The following is a 19865-nucleotide window of genomic DNA, read 5'->3' as shown; positions in this document are numbered from 1 at the left end:
AACCCTCCGACTGCCAGACAACCCCGCTTACCTCCTGAGCTATGTCGCCCCAGTAGCACGCTACTCATATTAACTGAGCCATTAACTTTCTGTGTGAACGGCTTAATGTGTGTGTGTACATTTTCAGGCCAGTAATCGGTGTTCTGTGATGTTCGGTGAATATGTAATATAGGCCGTATCTGAGGCCGCTAAACTGCTGAAGTCACAAAAGTTTGCCGTGTACGTGTGACCAACACGGGACCAGAAACGAGGCCTTGGGGCGCCCAGGCTTTCTGGTAGCCTGGGCGACCGTGTCTCTAGGCAGGAAGTTGGGCTGCGCGGTTGCTAGGCTATTCCGACCACAAGAAGCTGCAGCGGCGTTCAGGCGCAGGCGGGCGCCTTTTCGGGCCAATGGCCTTCGAGGATCGGTCAACTGGGGATTCGGAGGCCGACCTGGTTTAGCTGAATCTAATTAATCAGCCTGCAAACAGCTGAAGAAAACGCGTAGATTTCTTATACCGTTTCATTCTGTGATCTTTCCCTTGACTGACACTGGGGAGACACAGTGGAAGGAATAGTGGAACTGACTACCCAGGGCCCCAAATCTGGGTGGGGGTGGGGGGGGGGGGCGTGGCTTAATTGGCCTGGACTAAAAAGTTTTATTTGATCCACAATTTTAATGGTCCACGGAGGCTGCTTGTGCTACACCCCTGGTGACACCACAGTAAGGCCTAGAATGCTTGTGTTGCATTGCACGCTGCGTCTGAGCAGCAAGTAGTGACACCAACTTAGAACATTGGCTGGTTCCCTCACGCGTCGGTTTGGCCTAGTCCCAGACTTAAAACCTTTTCTCAGTGGAGGTCTTCATTGAATTGTTCCTCTAGTCTAGGACTAGGCTTAATCCATGCGTGAGAAACCAGGCCTAAATGTTCCAAGTTGGTGTAACCACTTGAGCCTCACTCAGCTACTCAGACTCAACAGGCCTCATTCACAAAACTTTGCTTAAATTATTCTTACTTTTGTTCTTTAAAATGTTCCTACCAAAAAAAAAAAACAATGAGATTCATGACACATGTGCTGACCTTTGTTTTTGTGCATATCCCAGGTGTATGAGATGATGAATGCTGGCTGTTTGTAAATTTTATGCGCAATCCGGTTCGTGTGGAAACAGCCATGAATAAATACAGATGAGAAAAAAAATTATGAATGGCAAAATGTTCTTGGAAACGTTCTTATACGCAGTATATGATCAAATGCGATCGTACGCATGTTTCGTGAATGAGGCCCAATGTCTGGGAAACGACTCTTAGGAAGTTGACAACGAATGTTGACTAGCTAAGGGGTGGGCCTAAGAGAAGTGGCGGGGCGTTCGGTTTCAGCAGCCACAGCCTTAGGAAGAGACTGCCTCTACAGGTCTACCTGCATCTGTGGACATCTTCAAAAAAGAATCTTAAGCCTACCTTTATAGCACTGGTTTTTCTTACTTATTGTTCTTTAGGCTTCTTCCTCTTTTTAAATTATTTTATTTTTTTATCTGATGTTTATTAATCACTCGATTTTTATGTTCTTTACTCTTATCTCCTTTCATTGTACTTTTATTTCCTTTTTGTCTGCTTAATATTTTCATCTTGTGTTAAAGCATGTTGTGAATTTGTCTGAAATGTGCTCTATAAATAAAGCTTGATTTGATTTATGTTAGACGCTGTTCCTGTGCGGAGATTAGCCCGATTAGAGGACCAATGGGATCCTACCGGCTCTGCTGCTGGCTGGGGCCCTTGAGGAAGAGGATGCTGCGGAAGCTGAAGAGGCGTCGGCGGAGGCGAGGGTAACGCAGCAGCAGGAAGAACAGCGCCCCCAGCAGGACAATGAGGGAAGTGACCAGCAGCGCCACTCGTGTGCCATGAGAGTCTGGGGAGGTCGGATGTCAGAAAAAAATTTTTTTTGTAATATGCTACAGCTAAATGTCTGTCAGGTTATGAAAAGTGAGGGATGGGCAATTCTGGTCCTGGAGGGCCGGTGTGTATGCAGGTTTTTGTCTCCACCAATTACCCTGGCTAAATGAGCTAACTGGCTGTATACACCAACACTGGTTTGCTCGTAGATTAGATCACAGTAAAACGTTTCATTTGGAGATACAAGGACAGTCCTTGGCTGTCATTTGTGCGCTTATCAAGAAATGTAGCTAAAATGTCAGATGCCGTAAATGTTGGGGCCAGTTAGGTAATTACCGCCAGGTGTGAGTTCACAAGGGCATAAGAATGTTTGATGATGATGATGATGATGATGATGAATATGCTGCTTGAATCGGGGACTCTCGGCTAAAATTTCCCCAGGTGTGTGTGGCGGTAGTTTTGGGGGTACCTCTGGGCTCCACCATGGGCCCGCTGTCCACACTGCCTCCATAGCCTGAGTATTTGCAGTCCGGGGGGGCCCAGCCCACATCACAGTGGCAGTTGTGGTTGCTGTTGCACACCTTCAGAAGGGGGGACAGGAACATCGGTACGTTTGATAAGAGCGACCCCCGTAACAACCCCTCAGTGGAAATGCCCCCTCACCCACCCCCCCCTCCCTCCCCCACCACAAACGGTCCTGTTCTCTCACCCCATGGCCGCTGCACTTCCTCTGGCACTCCTCCACGCCAAAAACAGCCGCGTCCCGGCACTGCCGGTCTAAACAGGCCTGGAACGCAATCACAAAACGACTGAGCCACCCGCCAGGCTATTGCTAATATCAAACATTAGCACCTGTTGGACCTGTGCGACTGCTTGTTGCTGCCTTTAGATAAATGAACAAGAGAAGGGAACACACCCTTATCGTAAACCTTTTGCAGGCCAGGAGTGAAACCGATAAGAAAATTCAGCAGAGGTTGCACGGCCTTGATAACTCCAAAATTGCATTCATGAAATAAAAGAGCCAGTGATTCAGGACATCCGTGTCAGTGTCAAAGACAATGCTGAGTCATTCAGCCTACACCCTTAGTCATCACAATCATCTGGAGGATACCTGGTGAAGACTGAGTACGTGGTTTGTAAATAAATGGCTAGTAGTGTAGGAGAACTCATAGAACCAACGACCAACTCTTTCAATCCCCACAGAATCTTTAAAGAGAGGAGGTATGTTATTCTGCACCAAATTATGATTTCAAATCTGTACGACAAAGAAAATGCTACAGATGACCCCCCCATTACAAAATGAATGTGAAACTAAATAAGTGAAATATTTTTCAGTAAATGCGGCCTTGCCGATGCCCACCTTGCCAGGCCCGCAGGCTGTGCCGTGCGCCACCGTCGCCGGGTCGGAAACGTCTTCGCCCAGGTCGAAGAAGCTGGTGCGGCAGACCAGCTCGCTCTGGTTTCGGCGGACCTTGGTCGAGCGGATCTGCACCCTGGCGCCCAGGAGGGGTCGGTCGTTGCCCCCCTGACACTGAATTTTCCCACAATGCACGTCACTGTCCCAGAAACGATAACATAAGGAACAGATGTAATCTCATTGGTAGAAATCAAAAAGGGGCTCCACCAATCACGGAGTACACTGAAAACAACGCGACAGAATCATACCGATAGTGAATGGGCCAAAATATTTAGCGTGTACCAGTCCCCAGAAGTACCGCATGTGGGTACTTTGCTGTTCTCTTAGTAGAGCTTAGAGACAGTGCCATGAAATCCATTTCAGCGTACAGTTTATGGGCATTAATATCAGCCGGAAATTTGGGAATGAATGCTCTGAATACCAGCCGGAATTTTGGGAATGCGCGCTTTGAATACCAGCCGGAATTTTGGGAATGCTTGCTTTGAATATCAGCTATAATTTTGGGAATGCATGCTTTGTTCGAGTTTGTCAAAGGGGCAGCCACAGGCGCTCACCTGTCTGAACACGGCACGTAGGTCCCGTTGGGCACCTGGCCGCAGTTGCCGTACTTGTTGCCCTGTTTGTTGACGGAGAGGAAGCACACTTCTGGTGCCCGTGTGGAGTCTGGGATGGAGAGACGCAGAGAGACTGGCAATGTTGGGAGATTTTGGCTGCAACGCGAGAGCAGATTGAACAAGAAGAGTCTAGAGCAGTGGTAGCCAACCCTCTTCCTGGAGATCTGCCGTCCTGCAGGTTTTCACTCCAACCCTAATTTGACACATCCGATTATACTTATTGGCAGCTCAACTACATCTCTAGCTGTTGAATAACATGTGCTTTGGTATTGTTGGAGTAAAAACCTAAAGGACGGTAGATCTCCAGCAACAGGTTAGGTTTCCTCTGGTCTAGAGGATCTGAGGTGCCACCCACACAATAGGCCCCGCCCACACAGAAAGCACCACCCACCCATTGACAGTGTCATACTCTCCAACATTACATCATGCCCACCAAAACACCAGAGCCCCACCTCCAAATAGCCAGAGCCCCTCACCCTCAGTTGCCCCACACTGCCCCACCTGCCACCCACAGAGCCCCGCCCACTCACTGGTCCCCCACAGAGCCCCGCCCACTCACTGGTCCCCCACAGAGCCCCGCCCACTCACTGGTCCCCCACAGAGCCCCGCCCACTCACTGGTCCCCCACAGAGCCCCGCCCACTCACTGTTCCCCCACAGAGCCCCGCCCACTCACTGGTCCCCCACAGAGCCCCGCCCACTCACTGGTCCCCCACAGAGCCCCGCCCACTCACTGTTCCCCCACAGAGCCCCGCCCACTCACTGGTCCCCCACAGGTCCCGGCACTGGGAGTCCAGGCTGGCGCAGACGCCCCCGTAGCAGTAGGCCCCGCCCCCCTCGCAGGGGTTCCCGTCCTGGAGGAAGAGGTTGGGGGGGCAGTGGGGGGAGGTGCCGGTGCAGTGCTCCGCGAGGTCACACTCCCCCAGGGAGTCCCGGCACATGAAGCCCGCAGAACGCATCTTTGGGGGGGGGTGGGGGGGTGGGAGATGGAGTGAGATTGAGGGAAAAAAATGGCAGGGAGGGACATGGCAGGAAGACAGACTGGGATGTAAGCTGAGGTGTCGAGAGCAGTCCTGGGTCAATTACAAGCTTCAAACAAACCGTTCAAATGTTCAAATTACAATGTCCCTGCAGATCCCAGCAAATAATGTCACTAAACAAAACCACACAGTCATATGAAATAAGATTTTTTTAGTTTGGGAACACTGGTGAAAATAGATTCTGTTCATTTCAAAACTATTAAGTCTTCTTGTTGTCTATATATATATATATATATATATAGTGGCCCAGGACAGGCACAGAGAGGTCTGTATAGGAATACTTGGTTTCCACTGGTGACAAAACATCACTATATGCAGTAGCTGCTATATTATCGGCTCAGGAAGTAAACGGTGCTACTGTTTCCAATTGACCAATGAGAGAAGAGGAGTAATGTTACGACAGCCAATGAAGAGGGAGGGACAGGCGCTACCTGGCAGTTATCGCAGCAGAGGCCATCAGAGGAACACCGGGCCCCCGGAATCAATTTGCATGTGGCGGCATTGCAGCAGGGATCCTCGCACTCCTGCACACACACACACACACACACACACACACGTGCATGCACACACACACACACACACACGCACGCATGGACACACACAAAACGTAAGACTTTACCGAGGCTCAGAAGTTTTGAGCACTGCTCATAATATAGGCTATCACAGCTGGTCACAATCTACACGACTTCATGCAAACACTCCAACAGTGCAGGACACTATTGCCATCTAGGGTTTATATCAACAAATTCAATTTTGCTGAAGAGATGTCCATATCTAGGGTACTACGATCAAGCTTCCACTTGTAAATGACATTTTTTGGTACCTTATACATTTACCCATCTCATTCACACATCTGTACACATTTTAACAGGAAAAAATGGAAATACTTGGCATGACTGTACAACAGGCAAATCATTCAATGGGTTAGTTAAATAAATGGTAGAAGCTGTAGCAGTAGTGTCAGTCCTGCTGCGATTACAACTCATTCCCACCAGTTTTTGCATCACAGCATTTAAATCCAAACCCACTATTGTTTGACTGCTGGGAGTTGGTCCCATGTGCACCAGGGTTTGCCTGTTGAGATTCGAGCCCGCATCTACCGGCGTTGGCTCGCTGGGATTCAAACCCGCGTCCGTCTGCGCGGTACGTACGTGCGTCAGACCACAGTCGCACTCCTCGCCCTGCTCGACGTACAGGTTTCCGCAGCGCGGTCCTCCCAGGAGCCTCTTGGGCTGCGGCACGTTGAAGAGGCAGGCTCCGCCCCCGTGGAGCAGGCTGACGGACAGGTCCTCCGCGCTGCAACTGCTGAACATCTGGCCTGGCAGGAACCTGGGAGTCACCGCAGACAGAAGGGTCAGCTGATCTTATGGTACACCTGGGAGTCACCATAGACATAAGGGTCAGCTGATCTTATGGTACACCTGGGAGTCACCATAGACATAAGGGTCAGCTGATCTTATGGTACACCTGGGAGTCACCGTAGACATAAGGGTCAGCTGTTCTTACGACACACAATTTAACCAAGAATGCTTACTGTGTCACTTCAACAAAAGACATTCCCAAATTTTTACATAATATAACTCAAAGAATTCACACTATCATCGCCAACCACCCCTGCCCCCCCCGCAGTCCCCCCCCACAGTCCCAGTCCCAGTCACACCAAAGCCCGGCGTGAGCGCCTCACCCGGTGGCGGGCTCCATGATGCAGCCGCCCTGCTGGGCGGGGTTCAGGCACAGGCAGCGACGGTCCTGCGTGTCGTGGAGCATGCCCAGGTTGTGCCCCAGCTCGTGGGCCACGGTGGAGGCCACGCCCAGTATGCTGACCAGGTTGTCCTGCGGTCGCGACAAAGCTCAATGGGGGGGACGGGGGACGACCCGGGACAGAAAACACACCAAACCACACGTTCACACACTTCTGACCACATAGGCCCCAGTTACTCAGATCATGGTCCTTGAGGGCCGAGAACTGCTGGTTTTCCACCCTCCCTTTAGCTGGGAGTCAGGCTGGCCAATCAGCAGCTCTTAACTGTTCAGTTAATTACCTGGGGGGGGAAGGAAAACCAGGGCCGGATTTGGATTTGAGGGCCAGATTTGAGTATCCGTTATGTGTGGGGCACAGGAGCAGAAATGTCCGGGAGCCGTAAAAAACGGGACGGTCGTTTCACCCACCACGCTGATCCCGCCGGACCGCTCCGAAGAACACATGGAGGACTGGGAGGCCATCCCGACGGTGCGACCCTTAAATGCGCTCCCCCTGGAAACACAAAGCAAAGTCTCGTGAAAGGGTTTAAAGCTGGGCCAATTCAGTCAGTCTAAGCTCATTATTTTCCCCGTCTATGGAGCATCCTGCTTGGGATCGTGCTTGATCTAGAACAGCCCATCTCCTATCTGAGCTCGTGGTCTACTTCAACCATGAGCTCCGATAGGACCATGTGATTCTCGCAGGGCAACATTCACTATTAACTCCCCTGTACCTCATACTGCGGGCAGAACAGGAAACAGGACTGAACGGAGTGAGGAAACACCGACTGCAGCACCGCAGACTCTGCTGCTGCCTGTCGATCACGCCCTGTTCCTCACACTCGTTGCACAGGGGCCCGCTGCAACACGACTGGACACGTCTCAGGCCCAAAGGATGAAGCAGCACAATGGGGCGCCGTGGCGACTTGGCGCCGCGCTGAAATGACTCACAGGACCAGCTGGGCGTTGTCATGGCGCAGGCGGGGCAGGAGGTCGCGGGCGCGCCAGTCCAGGAAGCGCTCCAGGGTGTCGGCGGGGCTGCCGTCCACCCGAATCCTGTCCCCGTCGCTCCAGATCTCCAGCCCCACCAGGGCCACCCGCACACTGAGGGGCCTGAAGAACTGCAGAGGGGTGGGGCAGAGGGGGAGGGGCAAAGAGAGGAGGGGGCAGGGTGGAGGGGGAGGGGCAAAGAGAGGAGGGGGCAGGGTGGAGGGGGAGGGGCATAGAGAGGAGGGGGCAGGGTGGAGGGGGAGGGGCATAGAGAGGAGGGGGCGGGGCAGAGGCAGGGCAAAGCGATGAGGGGTGGGGCAGAGGGGGAGGGGCAAAGTGAGGAGGGGGCAGGGTGGAGGGGGAGGGGCATAGAGAGGAGGGGGCGGGGCAGAGGCAGGGCAAAGTGATGAGGGGTGGGGCAGAGGGGGAGGGGCAAAGTGAGGAGGGGGCAGGGTGGAGGGGGAGGGGCATAGAGAGGAGGGGGCGGGGCAGAGGCAGGGCAAAGTGATGAGGGGTGGAGCAAAGGGGGAGGAGCAAAGTGATGAAGGATGGGGCAGAGGGGGAGGAGCAATGTGAAGAGGCGGGGCAGAGAGGAGAGGCAGGATAGGTTAGAGAGGGGAGAGGCACAGAGAGGACGGGCAGGAGAGAGGGGAGAGGCGGGGCAGGTTACAGACGGGAGAGATGGAGTGAAGTGGGGAGGTGTGTGATAGAGTAGAGAAGGGGGGGCAGAGTGAGGAGGGGTGGGGCAGTGTGGGGAGTGCAGGGGTAGGGCAGGGTAACCGTCAGATAGGCAGACACAATGAGGGAAAATGGATCACGCTTGTATCCTTGATCAATGGTATGGTATGTGATCTGCTTCAATAAACATCCAGCTTAAATGCATAAATGGATCATACACAGGCAATAAATATTATTCTGGATAAAGACACCTGCCAAGCACATAAATCATCTTTATTGATAGAAATATTCCTGACTTTAATAGATATATAAAAGATATATATTTAAATAATAGAGGTTTGAGGTGGTCTGAAAGGCCTCACGGGCGACTGAGAGTCCTCACCCAGTCCACTTGGTTGGAGATATCCAGCATGCGGTAGACTACGGTCCTGTTGTTCTTCTCATAGTTCACGTACTTTGAGAAACAAAGACAAAATTTTTTTTTTTTTTTTTTTGCCGTTACTCCCGATCCCATTTTTTTTTCCCATGCACACATAGGCGTTGCCCACTTGTTCTCAGTTCGTACCCTGCAGCAAAGTAGCATACCGGTTCTAGGCTGGCGGATATGTCTGTGGGGTTTCGTATCAGGGACCTGTTTCAACTAAACACTTAAAAAAAAAAAAGAAAAAAAAAAAAGGAACCAGTCTGGTTTTGCCTTGCTACCCTGGGAGAGTCGGCGTTTTAAAGAGCTCTGGGAAACCTGCTGGATGGCTGCCGTCCTGGAGCCCCGCCCTCCCCGGGCTGGGGAGCAGTACCGCTGTGGCGCAGCAGAGGGCGCCGTGCCAAGACCATTTGTCAGTTGGAAACCTTGAGTTTATGACCAGGCTGCGATTTCGAAAAAACCTGGGGGCCGTCTGCTTAGATTTCCTCTTCCAAACTGGACTTTATTACCGGAAATCTCCCAGCAGCCTTTGTGTCCAGTATCTGGAACTGTGGAAGTCGTTTGGGCTGTTTGGATTGTGTCAATGCCAATTCTGGGGCTGAACAAACACGACGGAGAACTGATTTTTTTTTTTTCCACTTGTATTTTTTCCCCGCAGTTTTCAACGTGAATGTTGTTGCATGGTTTAGTACTTGACTGAAAAGATGACCCTTGCGGCTCTACGCTTCAGTGTGTAACATTCTTTATAGGACAGAACAATAAATATGACACCCTGGGCTGTTACACTGCGATCTGCATCACACAAATCATGCACAGCACATACAACTGCAAAACCCAAAGTACAGGTGCATAGTGGTCGGACTAGGGAACCGTTACACAACTAAACTAAATATGGAAACATGCTACATTTGGAGAGCCAGGTTCCAGTCCTGGAGGGCTGCTAGTTTATGTTGTGTTTCTGCACTTAATATTTAGCATCTTTAGCAAGAGGCCACAAACCTTGTCTCCAAGGCCTAATTCGGGTGTCGGTGGAAAAGAAAAACCACAAAAAACAAAATAAAATTTAAAAAAATATATACATATATATATACACTAACATTCAAGTAACATCCAGAAAAATGTATGGTGTAAGGAACATTTACTGTGTTGTGGACCCAAAGCTGGGGAGCAGCTATAGTGCACATCCCCTTTAAAGAGCTCGGCCGTACAGTACTGTACCTCGCTGTGATCCACCACCAGCACCAACTCTATGTACTTGGTCTCCCCGAGAACGTCCCTCTTACTCTGTGAGAGAGAGAGAGAGAGAAAGACACTGTAAGAGAAAGAGTGAGAGAAAGGGCGAGAATGTGAGAGAAAGAGAAATAAATAAAAAGAGCGTGAGACAAACAGAGGTGCTATCGTCTAAGTGTTTCAATAGCAACAGAAGTTCACTCGCCACACAAAACATGCGAATGAAAATTTGAATTTGAGAACCAGACAGAGGAGGGGCGGAGCGAAGCTTATATACATATGTGTCTGGTGAATGTGCATAAGACACAGATCAAAGCCTGATTTCAGTACAGTATGCAAATTATAGAGAGAGAGAGAGAGAGAGAGAGAGAGAGAGAGAGAGAGAGAGAGAGAGAGAGATGAGGTATTATGGGCATCCGACTCTGTGCCATGTTATAATTAACGCCCCCCCCCAAATTCCCTTACTCTGTGAGGCTGCAGTGGGACGTGCAGAGTAGGCACCGTTTGGTGGGGCACCCCACAGATCCCGGGCAGAGACGGGAGCTGGCGGGCGGAGTACACCACGTGCACCCCCTCTTCCTTCTCCCCCCGACTCCGCTCTTCTGCATCTTCCTCCTGACCCTCGCCCTCCTCTTCCTCGGGCTCTAGCTCAAAGCTCAGAGTGGAGTTGATCGCGACCACTCCCCTGCGACAGCGCCCGTAAAAGCTTATCGCCTTTGTGTCTGTACGTGGCGACACAGTGAGCACGCGTTCGCATGCTATGCCTATACTTCTCCTGTTCATAACTCCATTATGCAGAAGTGACATCTATGGTATGGTAATCTACAGCAAGCTGCAGTGATATCTACGGTAATGTAATCAATAGCAATTTGCAGTTATATCTATGGTATGGTAATCTATAGTAAACTGCAATGACAGCTATGGTATGGTACTCTACAGTATACTTCAGTGATACCTATGGTATTGCAATCTATAGTAAACTGCAGCACTATCTATGGTATGGTGATTTGCAGTAAACTGCAGTGATATCTATGGTATGGATATAAATGGCAAACTGCGGTGATATCTATGGTAACCAGGCTCAAAACTCCCAGAGCCTGTTCCAGCACTCACCTCAAGCCAGAGCAAGTACTGAGGGCAATTCTGGACCGGGGAAATCCCTGCACTGAGCCGTGGTAGAAACAGTGTGTCTGTGGAGAGAGAGAGATAGAGAGAGGGGAAGGAGAGAGAGAGTGAGAGAGAGAGAGAGAGGGGAAGAAGAGAGAGACAGAGAGAGGGGTATTGAGATTTACTGATTAATAAATCTTGTTAAAGGATTAAGACAAAGAGTTTTATTTCGGTCATTTCCATCATAACTGTCAGCAACCGTTGTTCTTGTTCTAGCAGAAAACAAGAAGCTATATGTTTGCAAATTTGTTGCTGATTAAATTATATAATGAGAGAAAGGAATTGTTCTTATTTAATTTTTTGTGTCAACAGTTACATGTTAAAATGTAGGGCAAGTACTGTGTCTAGCATAGGGCTGGGTGACTTCCTGCAACGATAATTACTGAATGCAATAATAGTCATCGCCACTGTGTGGTGTATTGCCTTTCTTTTTGTCTTTATCTCTTTAATTATACCTGATGTGCTAGTACACAACCATGTTTCAGAGGCTGCGTGGAATGCTTCTGGAAAAAATGTTACCATATGCAGGAAACCATAAGACAGCCAATCAGCAGCAAGGCCTGGCAGCTTCCATGTGATTGACAAAAACACATCACATGATCACATGGAAGGTGTACAACCTCTCTGCTGATTGGCTGTCTTATCAACACCAAATCGATAACAGCCCTAGTCTAGCACAAGTGAAATTCTTCGCAGACCGATACTGTGACGTTACTGTGAATGAGGTCCATCCATTTTGAACTGAACCCTTCTGTTACTCACCACTGGGCTCTGGTCCTGGATGACTCCTGTGCCATCAGCAGGGTAGAAGAACACAGTGGGGGGGCTGGGCAGCAGATCCCTGCAGCAGACACAGACAGAGAGGATGATGGGAAACCAACTTCGACCCTGCCAGACAATGGCACTCTTCACTCTTTGATCAACCATGATGCGTCTCTGTGAGAACATTAAGTTCCACCGTGCCTGTGTTCAATACTGATTTATCTTCTTGTCTTTCCTCCATATTGTCTTTATCGGGAATGCTGGGTGGCTCATCCCGCTAAGGCAGCGGTCTGCTGTCGAGACTGAATCCGAGAGCATGCTGTTGCTGACTGGCCCAATTAGCACGTAATTAGCTGTAGCGTGGGAGATTTCATTAGGGAGTTTCATTCGGGGGAAATATTGCACGTTTTGTTTGGCTAAATGTTTTCAGTGAAATATTATCTGAGATCCTCAGGGTGTATTTTCAATTTTTTTTTTTACCAGCAACAAAACAATTCATAGTGTTTTACATACGCATCTGACCCAGGTCTGAAACGCATCTGCTAAGCGTTCAGTGGAGAATCTTCACAGGTAACACGAGAGAACCGTACCATTGCTTTACTCACCGCATGCTTCACCAATAAAAGGGCTTCCTTTCTGAACGGCAAAACTGACAGGAGATTATCTGCTACTTACTTATTTTTCTCCAGGTTCAGCAGGTAGACAGCGCCTCCCACCTGCAGACCACACTGTAGAGTGTCCGGATGGCCGTTCTGTGGAGAGAGAGAGGAAGGGGTCTGGACGTGGATTTGGACTGTCAAGTACCCTGAACACAGGACAAAGGCTCCCCGGCTAAAACACCTGATTCAACCAATCAAGGTTACGATTGAAGACTACCATTAGTTATTTAGACTAATCAGGTGTTGTGGTGCTGCAATGCGTTCATGGTGTCAGAAGGTCCTATATTGCCCTCTGGAGGCTGGAGGACAGAAAAGAATTCAGGAAAAACAGGTGGTCCAACGCATATTATCATGGGTACATGAATCTACATGGATGGGAGAATGATGTGTGTGCACAGTTCGAGGTCAAACGTCCACACCAGGGAGTTCTAACAGTGTTGGTCTATGAACCCCTAGTAGGTCCTTTAACCAGGTGCCAAAATAAAAAATGTTCTTCAGTCTCCTCCCAGCACACACCCACTACGTCTTTTCTGCGGAGGGGGGCCCCAGCCGTCATCAGATTCTCACAGGGGTCCGTTAAGACCGACCTGTCTCCACGGAGGCACGCCAGTAGCTCAGCGCTGTTCACCACGTTGCTCCTCACGCAGTCGCTAGCTCTGTCGCTAGCTCTGTGGGGAGTACTTCACGCGTACCGACGCCTGAGGGAAATCGCCCCGGATGAGAATCAACTGGCCTGCTGCAACGCTCAACCGCTCAACTCAGGCCGGGGTTTGTGGGAATTCGATAACTTGCCTTGCGTAACCAGCTACACACACATCTCTCTATCTCTCTCTTTCAATTGAATTGAATTGAATTGAATTGAATTAAATTGAATTTTCTTTGTATAGCACTTTTCACAGAGAAGTGTCACCAAGACACTTTACAGAGTAGCAAGGCAAGTAACAGAGCAAACAGAGCAAACACCAGGCCTGAACCCCCTAATAGCAAGTAGATGAGGTAAAAAACTCCCAGTGGGAAGAAAACCCTCAAATGGCGGCGAGAAAAAACTCCCCAATTGGCATAAATCTGTAGAGGAACCTGGCTATAGAGGGGGAGCCCATCCTCCACTGGCCAGCCTGGTGCAAAGTAGCAGTAGAATGGAATGTGGCAGAAATGCTACAAGGGATCTATCACAGCAAGTAGAATGGGTTAAGCAGGTTACAGCTGCAGTGAAAGCTAACAGGAATAATAGATGACCAAATGGTATACTTCAGAAGAGTGCAGTCTCTCTCTCTCTCTCTCTCTCTCTCTCTCTCTCTCCATATATATACATATACATTCAGATTCTGAATACAGTTCAATTTTCTCAGTTAATCATCACCAGCCATTTCTACAAAAAAAACATTTGTATCACCCAATGAGAGCAGCACATGTGGGTTGGCTGCACAAACGCTTCGTCGTGCGTTTCGTAAAACCCGTTTTGCGCTCGTGCGCGACCCTTCCGGAATCATGGAGGGCTGCAAATGGACCGGGGCGTTCCAAATTGAGGTTGAAAATGGCACAATAACAGAAGAGGATTCTGGGTCATTTCAGGCTGCTTATAATGGCAGAGAAGCAGTCCAGACTAGTGCAGAGAAAACAGTGTCTGGATTGCCGTCGTACAAACCATACATTTTACTAGAGGAGCAATAAATTCCAGAATAAACTTCTCTTTCTCTCTCTCATTTTTTTAATTCATGTTTTTTTCTGATGGTCAAAAGCAACAGAGCACATTCCAGACCAACCCATCTCCCCGGATTCCAGAACGTTCCTGGGGAGAGGCGGCCTGCGGGAGTCGGGGTTCGGCGCCGCGGTGAAGTCCGGCCCGCGTCGGCGGCCGGCCCCAGTTCAGTCACTCCCAGGTCCAGGAACACTCCCCCGGCCGTTAGTGAGGTCACCAGCTTTCAAAACCTCCGTTCCCGCGGCAACAGCTCTCTCCCTCTCTCCCTCCCTCCCTCGCTCGCTCGCTCACGCACATCTGGCTCGTCTGGAGGCGGCGGGAACGCTGTGAGTGGTTTACGGCGCTGGGAATGTGGCCGGCCGCTCGGATTCCCGGAATGCTCTCCGCATCGCCGGGGCGCTTAATCAAAGGCAGGCCCGCTTCGAGAAGCCCTTCCCTGAAGCCACGGAGGTATTCGTGGAGGGCATGTCGAAAAGTTCGACCCCTCCCACTACAGCCTTCCCTGTGCTGTAGCCTCCCTGGTCGCTAGCGCGAGAAAGACGTTACTTTACCTTCCAGTTACCGTTTCACACGTAGCTCTGATTGGGACTGGGGGCTGACGGACGGCTCGTTTGGCTGAGGCGCCACGCTGCGGTGCACGGACGGACCGCAGCAGACCTCGGATCGAATCCGAGCCATGCCGACAGTGGGCGGACGCTCCACAGTGCGAACCGACGATCGTATGGGAGGGAGGGTTCGGTCGGATAGCATCCCGTTCGTCGGATAGCATCCCGTTCGTCGTTACCTAGCGACGCCCGCTAGTCGATCGGGCGTCCATAGAGTGCAGCCAAAGCCACATATGAAAGGTCTTCCTCTGACTCCACCCTGTGGGTGCTTAGCTCTAGCCTGCGGTGTGAAAAGACCACGTGACACCACGTGTTTCGGAGGAGAACCATCGATGTCTACACTCTCCCAAATGGGCCGTGGGGCACGTGCGTACATGTATGCAGCAGCAGTTCCAGAAGATTAGCCATTTCCAAAATGGCGTGGGATGTGGACATACGCAGCCCTACATTGGGTTTTTTACGAAAACAAAAAAAGGATAAAAGAAGAAAAAAAAAACATTTAATTGGGGCCTGAAATTGACATGGGAGTGTTCTGGAAAACGTCAGTGGTAGCAGCTGTGAAACAGCCCTGGGGAAAGTATTTAGATGATCATGCTGAGGAGACAAACGCTTTCCCTGAGTTTTACCTTCCAGTGACCAAACTCGCCACTAATGCTGGTCATACACTCTCTGACGATCGCTAGTCAAACTCACAACACACACACACACAAGCACACAGACAAAAACTGTAATGTGGTAGGAACAAATAAATCTTGCATGCATTATGCATATATTTGGATTACGTGAGCATTCCTTTGCATCCACGTTGATTTATAGGTGCTGAACACAAATGCTAGTTTGAAAATAAATGTTAAGCGCTAACCTTTCAGAGGAACTTTGCGTACGAGAAAAGTGCGGGGACCTTAGTTTGTTTGAGCTTGGTCTGGGACAAGGGCCAGTTGGGGACCGCCCAGGCCCCGGCAGAGGGGTGGGGCCCTGGCAACAGATGGAGAAAAACAAGCCAGGAGAGCAGAGGGAGGGAGAGAACGAGGGAAGAGGAGGAGAGGAGGGAGAGGAATGAAAAACTTCCCAATTTTGAGCAAAATGTTGAAAAGGACGACAGAGGAATGAAAGAGGCTGCTCCCACTCCTCCTGTCTTCAGTTATCTCCTCACTCCTCCTCTTTAGTAGCCTCCTCTCTCCTCCTCTTTAGTTACCTCCTCACTACTCCTGTTCAGTTACCTCCTCACTACTCCTGTTTAGTTACCTCCTCACTCCTCCCCTTTACTTACCTCCTCACTCCTCCTCTTTAGTAGTTTCCTCTCTCCTCCTCTTTAGTTACCGCCTCACTTCTCCTCTTTAGTTACCTCCTCACTTCTCCTCTTTAGTTACCTCCTCACTACTCCTGTTTAGTTACCTCCTCACCCCTCCTCTTTAGTTACCTCCTCACTACTTCTCTTTAGTTACCTTCTCACTCCTCCTCTTTAGTTACCTCCTCACTCCTCCCCTTTGGATATCTCCTCACTCCTCCTCTTTAGTTACCTCCTCACTCCTCCCTTTTAGTTACTGCCTCACTCTTGTCTTTAGTTACCTCCTCACTACTGCTCTTTAGTTACCTCCTCACTCCTCCCCTTTGGATATCTCCTCACTCCTCCTCTTTAGTTACCTCCTCACTCCTCCCTTTTAGTTACTGCCTCACTCTTGTCTTTAGTTACCTCCTCACTACTGCTCTTTAGTTACCTCCTCACTCCTCCCCTTTGGATACCTCCTCACTTCTCCTTTTTAGTTACTGCCTCACTCCTGTCTTTAGTTACCTCCTCACTACTCCTCTTTAGTTACCTCCTCACTCCTCCTCTTTAGTTATCAGCCTGGAGCAGATTAACAGTCCCTTCTGGAAAAAGGAACATCAGACAAGGAGGGGCATGGGTGCCCCAGGTGTTCCAGATGGACAGTTTCACTCCTGACTCTGAAGTGACCCGTGAAAAGTCCTCTGTGAACTGCAGCCAGGAGTTTTCTAACACAGCTGTTTACGGCACCTGGAGGAACACTTGCTTGTGAAAGAAGCGGTACAGTGTTCCGTGCTGGAATCCATTACGGCTCAAGGCAGTCATTTCTGCGCCGGAATCCATTATGGCTCAAGGCAGTCATTTCTGTGCCAGAATCCATTGCGGCTCAAGGCAGTCATTTCTGCACTGGAATCCATTACGGCTCAAGGCAGAAATGTCTCACTCTCAGGATGAATACTCCTGTCCTGAACAGATGCTTATCCATAGGAGAAACAGATGCACAAGCGTCAAGAGTGAGGAACATGACATGAAGGGAAGTATAGTAATAACACCGGGCATATTTTTGATGCATGCGATGACAGTTACGTTTCAGGCCCAGTATCATACCCGTAGCATTCACAGGAACATGCGCTTATTCAAATAGAATTTATTAAAATATATCAAAATAAAATATACATATTTGAGGTGAAATGGCACCCGCAATACATTGTACATACATGGGCCTTTTTGAAAAATATAATAAAAAATATATGTTACACAAATGTATTTTGTGTGGCAGTACCTTGATTTTATATAGTTTATTTAAATATATTGTAGTTTATTCAATTTTTGGTCAGAGGAAGTGGGGGTGTAACTGGCTTCCAGGAGAGAGGAATAAAATCAACCAACGGGAAAGAGGGATTAAACAACCTTAAGTAGAGTAGACATGGCTTAGATATTGAGGATTATTGCTTGTTGAGTCATAACCACACCACAAAAATGCTATTCAGCTGGCCTGAGAGACGAGTTGGCCGGGGGATTACTCAGTCCACCTAACGCACAGCTCAGAGAGCGGAGGGTTATTTGTTATTTGTCTGTTTAGTGCTTTTTACAAAAAACTGTCGCAAAGACGCTTCAAAGACTGGCAGAAAAGAGCAAAAGCCAGGCCTGAACCCCCAAATGGCAAGTACATGAGCTAAAAAAAAAACTCCCAGTGGGGAGAAAAACCCTCAACGGCGAAGAAAACCCCTCAAACGGGGGAGGAAAACCTCAAACGGCGGTGGCAAACGATTTCCTTCCTGCGTAGAACAGCAATCGGCTGGCGAATCGCCCCGGAAATCAAACCAATCACGTGTGGCATTTCCAGCGTGCTGCCTTAATTAAATAGACACTGATTAGATTACGTCTCCCGTCGTCCGGCACTGCGCAGCCTGCCCATGGAAAGGGAATGTTCCGGGGACAGGGCACCGTGGTTACCGCAGCAACGATGAGTCATGGACCAGAGAGGATCTGGCCCTTCTGATCCAGATCGGGGCTGAGACGCTGGTGAGCCTCTTACGTTCACACGTCCTAAATGCGTGAGAGCCACGCACACGCCTGAGGTTCTGCACGTGGATAAGCCACTCTCCTGACCGGCTCACTACAGCTGTGTGTGCGAGTGAGCGTGTGTGTGTGTGTGTGTGTGTGTATAAAGTGCAACACCCTTACTCTAATTCAGTGTAGACATGGACTGTATGTGAAAGCTTGACTTTCTGAACTGTGCATTCACGCAAAGTTGTTAAGTCTTTCAACAGTCGGTTTATTTGGAACGTTTTTCCAGTCAGTGTTCCAGAACTCCATTGCCTCCAGCAGTGATTGTTACATCAGTATTAGAAAGTTAAGAGGATTCTAAACAAGTATCATACACTTCAAAAGGTCAAAGGAGCTGCCCAAATGTTCAGTCCTTTTTTTTTGCAGCACGGTCCAGGTGCACGCACGCGCTTTCCTCAGAGTAAGCGTCGCCGTGGGAAACGACGGAATCCGCAGCACCGCTTCCTTTCACCCCTCTCATATCGCCAGTCGGAAGGACGCGTGCATTCCGAAGGGGAACGGGCACTTTCCCTGGATCTTCCGGCCTGGAAAAGTCTGACCTGAAAACCGACACCGGGATAGGAGGGCGGGGATGGACTTCACGGACAGGAAATGCTTAAGTCCATTTCCTGTGCGACTCCTCGTTCACGCCAATGAACTACAAATCAGCACACTGACCTGTTTTTCCACCAGGTCAAGCTCCACGCCGTAGTAAAAACCTATTGTGCAATGTACTGTAACAGCACAATGTCTACAGTTGTATTGTTGCTTTTGTAGGAAAAAAACAAATGAAGTTTTACATCCTGAACAAATATCTGCAGCGTCTGTCATTGGCAGATAATGGACATGCCATAGCTCTTCGGTTGCACAGGGAGACCTGTCAATCACACACGTGCACACCACTGAGGAAGTATGTCTTCTACTCAATGCTATTTTCTTTGTTCTTTGAATATGTTTTTTTTTGACTCAATTCAGCTTTATTTGTATAGAGTTTTTTTTTTTTTTTACAAAGACACTGTCACAAAGAAGCATTACAGAAGAACTGGGCAAAAAACACGCCTGAAACCCTCCAAAAGTGAGCAATTAAGGTTTAAGAAAAACTCCTAACCCTAACTCAGTGGGGAAAAAACACTCAAACCCCTGGGTGGATTGATCACAACCATAAGGGTGAATGTAGGCTTTCTTATGACGTTGTAACAATATGTCTGAAAGGAGTTCAACAAAAATCCCTTTCTGGAAATCATGCATGAGTGGTGGAAAATATCTTCAACGCTGCTCCTTGTGAGTCATGGTTCTTTTATTATTTCTAGTTAAATATTATGTGTGATAAAAGTACTTCCTTGGGTCTATATGTGCTGTCATAATAACGTTACATTTTTGTTAGGAAAAGCACTGCTTACAATTACCAGTGATTGTTACATCAGTTTAAGAATGCTGAGGTAAGAACACACAGAGGGTTAATATACTCCCCCACTCCCTGTGCATAGTCCTGCATCAGTGAACATATTTTTGAGGGAAACACAGTGGGGGTATTGGAGAGTTGGGGGAGGTGAGTTTTACCTGCAAGGCTTCTTTAAGACTCCTCCTCTCCCCCTCCACCACTACAAAGGGCCTGGTCCTCTCTGGCTGCCCGACTCCCCTGCCTTGGAGCCCAGAACCT

At 49.2% G+C, this 19865-nt stretch overlaps 1 protein-coding gene across 5 annotated transcripts in view; it reads right to left on the bottom strand.

The window, feature by feature from the left end:
- Positions 1 to 19865, bottom strand: part of LOC118233230 (disintegrin and metalloproteinase domain-containing protein 15-like) — a 30258-nt gene that overhangs the window by 6058 nt on the left and 4335 nt on the right. For all 5 annotated transcript variants that reach the window (XM_035428699.1, XM_035428702.1, XM_035428701.1 and 2 more), the window contains exons 2-19: positions 19766 to 19863; positions 12605 to 12681; positions 11930 to 12008; positions 11114 to 11190; positions 10466 to 10685; positions 9989 to 10054; positions 8732 to 8803; positions 7633 to 7802; positions 7111 to 7195; positions 6626 to 6774; positions 6093 to 6270; positions 5373 to 5465; positions 4665 to 4860; positions 3843 to 3951; positions 3232 to 3427; positions 2581 to 2658; positions 2341 to 2452; positions 1731 to 1887 (exon numbers count right to left, since the gene is read on the bottom strand). In XM_035428699.1, the coding sequence (XP_035284590.1) occupies positions 1731 to 1887; positions 2341 to 2452; positions 2581 to 2658; positions 3232 to 3427; positions 3843 to 3951; positions 4665 to 4860; positions 5373 to 5465; positions 6093 to 6270; positions 6626 to 6774; positions 7111 to 7195; positions 7633 to 7802; positions 8732 to 8803; positions 9989 to 10054; positions 10466 to 10685; positions 11114 to 11190; positions 11930 to 12008; positions 12605 to 12681; positions 19766 to 19863 (2212 nt within the window). The remainder of the gene's footprint in view (positions 1 to 1730; positions 1888 to 2340; positions 2453 to 2580; positions 2659 to 3231; positions 3428 to 3842; positions 3952 to 4664; positions 4861 to 5372; positions 5466 to 6092; positions 6271 to 6625; positions 6775 to 7110; positions 7196 to 7632; positions 7803 to 8731; positions 8804 to 9988; positions 10055 to 10465; positions 10686 to 11113; positions 11191 to 11929; positions 12009 to 12604; positions 12682 to 19765; positions 19864 to 19865) is intronic.

This window comes from Anguilla anguilla, chromosome 8, assembly GCF_013347855.1.
Source record: "Anguilla anguilla isolate fAngAng1 chromosome 8, fAngAng1.pri, whole genome shotgun sequence".
NCBI classification, from domain to species: Eukaryota; Metazoa; Chordata; class Actinopteri; order Anguilliformes; family Anguillidae; genus Anguilla; species Anguilla anguilla.
The sequence above is the reverse complement of the archived record's forward strand: the minus strand, read 5'-3'. Positions and strand labels throughout refer to the sequence as shown.